The 2530-nt window shown below is 34.9% G+C and overlaps 1 protein-coding gene across 1 annotated transcript; it reads right to left on the bottom strand.

Moving 5' to 3' along the window:
* Positions 1-426: 426 nt before the first annotated feature.
* On the bottom strand, positions 427-1469 carry LOC113288895 (chaperone protein dnaJ 11, chloroplastic-like). The gene has a single exon (XM_026538034.1). It carries the CDS (start codon positions 1377-1379, stop codon positions 849-851), a length of 531 nt encoding a protein of 176 aa, XP_026393819.1. The 5' UTR covers positions 1380-1469; the 3' UTR covers positions 427-848.
* Between the last annotated feature and the right edge of the window lie 1061 nt (positions 1470-2530).

Here is a 2530-nt window from a genome sequence, read left to right as displayed (position 1 = left end):
AACTCACTCCTTTTATCCTGGCTTAGGTACAGGCCGTATAAGTTACACAGGCGGAACACCATCATAAATTTCTCAATGAAAATGAATTAGTAGTACTATGCAGTTGAAGAAGATACACTAAAGTTATACAGTATGTTGATTTCAAGGTACACTAACAGATCAACCCAACTCGCCTGCAGTAAAAATACTGTTACCAATTATTTGAAATTAAGATGACCGTTAAAAACGGTCAATTTGTAGTTACATAACGGCCAGAAAACAACTTCTTCAGGTAGCCTCAAAACGGATTAACAGAAGTTGCCACCAAAAGTTTTCAACTGTTATAAAAAACTATACTATGAAATAAATCTATCTTAGTACTGCCATGAAAGATTTGAACCTCATGTGGTGATTCTTGAACACTTCACAGAAAAATAAAACAAGTAATTAAGGAACGCTAAATAAAGTCTTTATTCAAACTGTGTACTTATCATTACTATTTACAGTGATACAATTCGATCAGTCAAACTAAAACTTCAAAGACCAAATACATCATATTTTAAATCTACGATTGAATAAGAATTTCTCAATCGTAATCAAAGAAAACTATCAGGAAAATCTAATTCATCATTTCTGACATTTCCCTGTTGATTTCCCCGTACAGTACAAATCAACTGATGCTGAACAAGATCTGATCCTTAAAACTGACATCTTCTTCCTTGATTTCTAGATGACTAATCTTCAAAATTTACAAAATTAACTTTCGTATTTTCTTCTTAGTAACACTAATTCTAAGAGTTTCCCTCTGTTTTTACTCTCTGGAGTTAATATTTCCTAGAATCAATGCTTAAAATTCTTGATCCAGCACTCTACCAACACTGATCGGTTTCCCAGTTCCGGCTACGGGTATAACCAGAAGACGACGTAGTTGATTGTCTAGAAGAAAAAGAAAACGATGAAGAAGAAGAAGAAGCAGATTTAAACAGCTTTCGATCATAATCAGCTCTTTTTTCAGGATCAGAAAGAGTAGAATAAGCAGCATGAATTTTCATAAACGTATCAGCAGAATTATCTTTTCTATCCATTGCGACAACATCCGGATGACAAACTCTTGCTAATTTCCGGTAAGCAGATTTAATTTCATTCCCTGATGCTCCCATCGGAATTCCAAGAACTTCATAAAGAGACGATGAGGCTGAAGACATGAACAGATGTGGCGGTGATTGTGCTGTATCCGAAGAAGAATAAGTACTACAAGCAGCTGCAGTGATTGTAGGTTGACGAAATCTAACACTTGATGGAGAAGTAGGAGATTTAGGTCCAGAGAATTGATCACAAGAAAACGAAAATGGAGAAGAATTGGGGATCACACTTGAAAGGGAGGAAGTTTGAGCAAACATTTTTGTTTATGTGGTGAGCAGAGATTGAGAGATATGAATGAATGAGGTTTTTTTGTTTGTTGAATTGTTATAAAAAATGAATGAGAAAGGAAGGTGAGGTTTTATAGGGTCCAGTTTTCCTGTTTTGCAATTTGGAAGATAATATGACCATGGTTAAGAGGTAAATTCACAGTCCAATCAGGATTGAGAAAATGAATATTGTCTTTTGGAGTTAAAAATTTGTAAAAAATCTGGATCTTATTTGACATTCTTATCCTTTTATTTGTCTTATCTCTTTTGCTGACTCTGATTTACATCCAGTTGTCTCCTTCCTTGCTTTTTCTTTTTTTCCTTTTCAATATTCAAGTTCTGATTCCAGAGAATCCGTGCTAATGCGTTTTTACTGTTGGTATGCGTTAACCGATTAACACTTTTTTACTGTTAAATAATGACTAAAAGTTTTGTGATAGCCACGGAAAGGAAACTTCATACGCAAAATAACTTATGTTGTTGTTGACATTTAGATCTAAAATGATAAATTATTGATCAAGGATGGATTCAGGAAGGCTAAATTTTCTTGTAAGGTCTGAGCTAGAAGTCTTGGTGGAGTAAAATTTTCTTTTTTTTTTGACTTGTGGATTGGGAGGACTATCCGGGCTAACGCCCCCTTTAGCCCAGCTATAGATCCGTCGGTGTTATTGATCAACATATGATTCACAGGCATGGTGAAATCGTCGGGTTGCATGTATAAATCAACTTTTGCACTAAGCAAATATATAATCAGTATTGTCGACTATACTTTATCTCAGTTGGTATTTCAGTGTAGTTACCGCAAAGTGCACATTTACAATTAATAAGTAGATTTCTGTTCATAGAAGCTTCCATTAAAGGATGGATTGGCCACTTGGATGGTTGTATTAATCTAATCTTAATAAAGAGCACCAAGTAGTTTCGAATTTCGTTTTCTAATTCTGCCTAAAGAAGTACATGTAAGAAATTAGGCTCAAATCACCTTCAAATATGTGGCACAAATTAGGGCCTAAATAGCATGGGATAAAAAGAAATGAAATGGAGGACCAGCAGCGTGGATGCTGGTGTAATGACAGAAACCTCTTAAACAAAATCTTTGAAGCATTATAAAAAATTTGGGTACGAAGTGATTCTCTACGTGG

The sequence above is a fragment of the Papaver somniferum genome, chromosome 6, assembly GCF_003573695.1.
Source record: "Papaver somniferum cultivar HN1 chromosome 6, ASM357369v1, whole genome shotgun sequence".
Lineage (NCBI taxonomy): Eukaryota > Viridiplantae > Streptophyta > Magnoliopsida > Ranunculales > Papaveraceae > Papaver > Papaver somniferum.
Note: the sequence above shows the minus strand (reverse complement) of the source record. Positions and strands in the feature narration are given on the sequence as shown.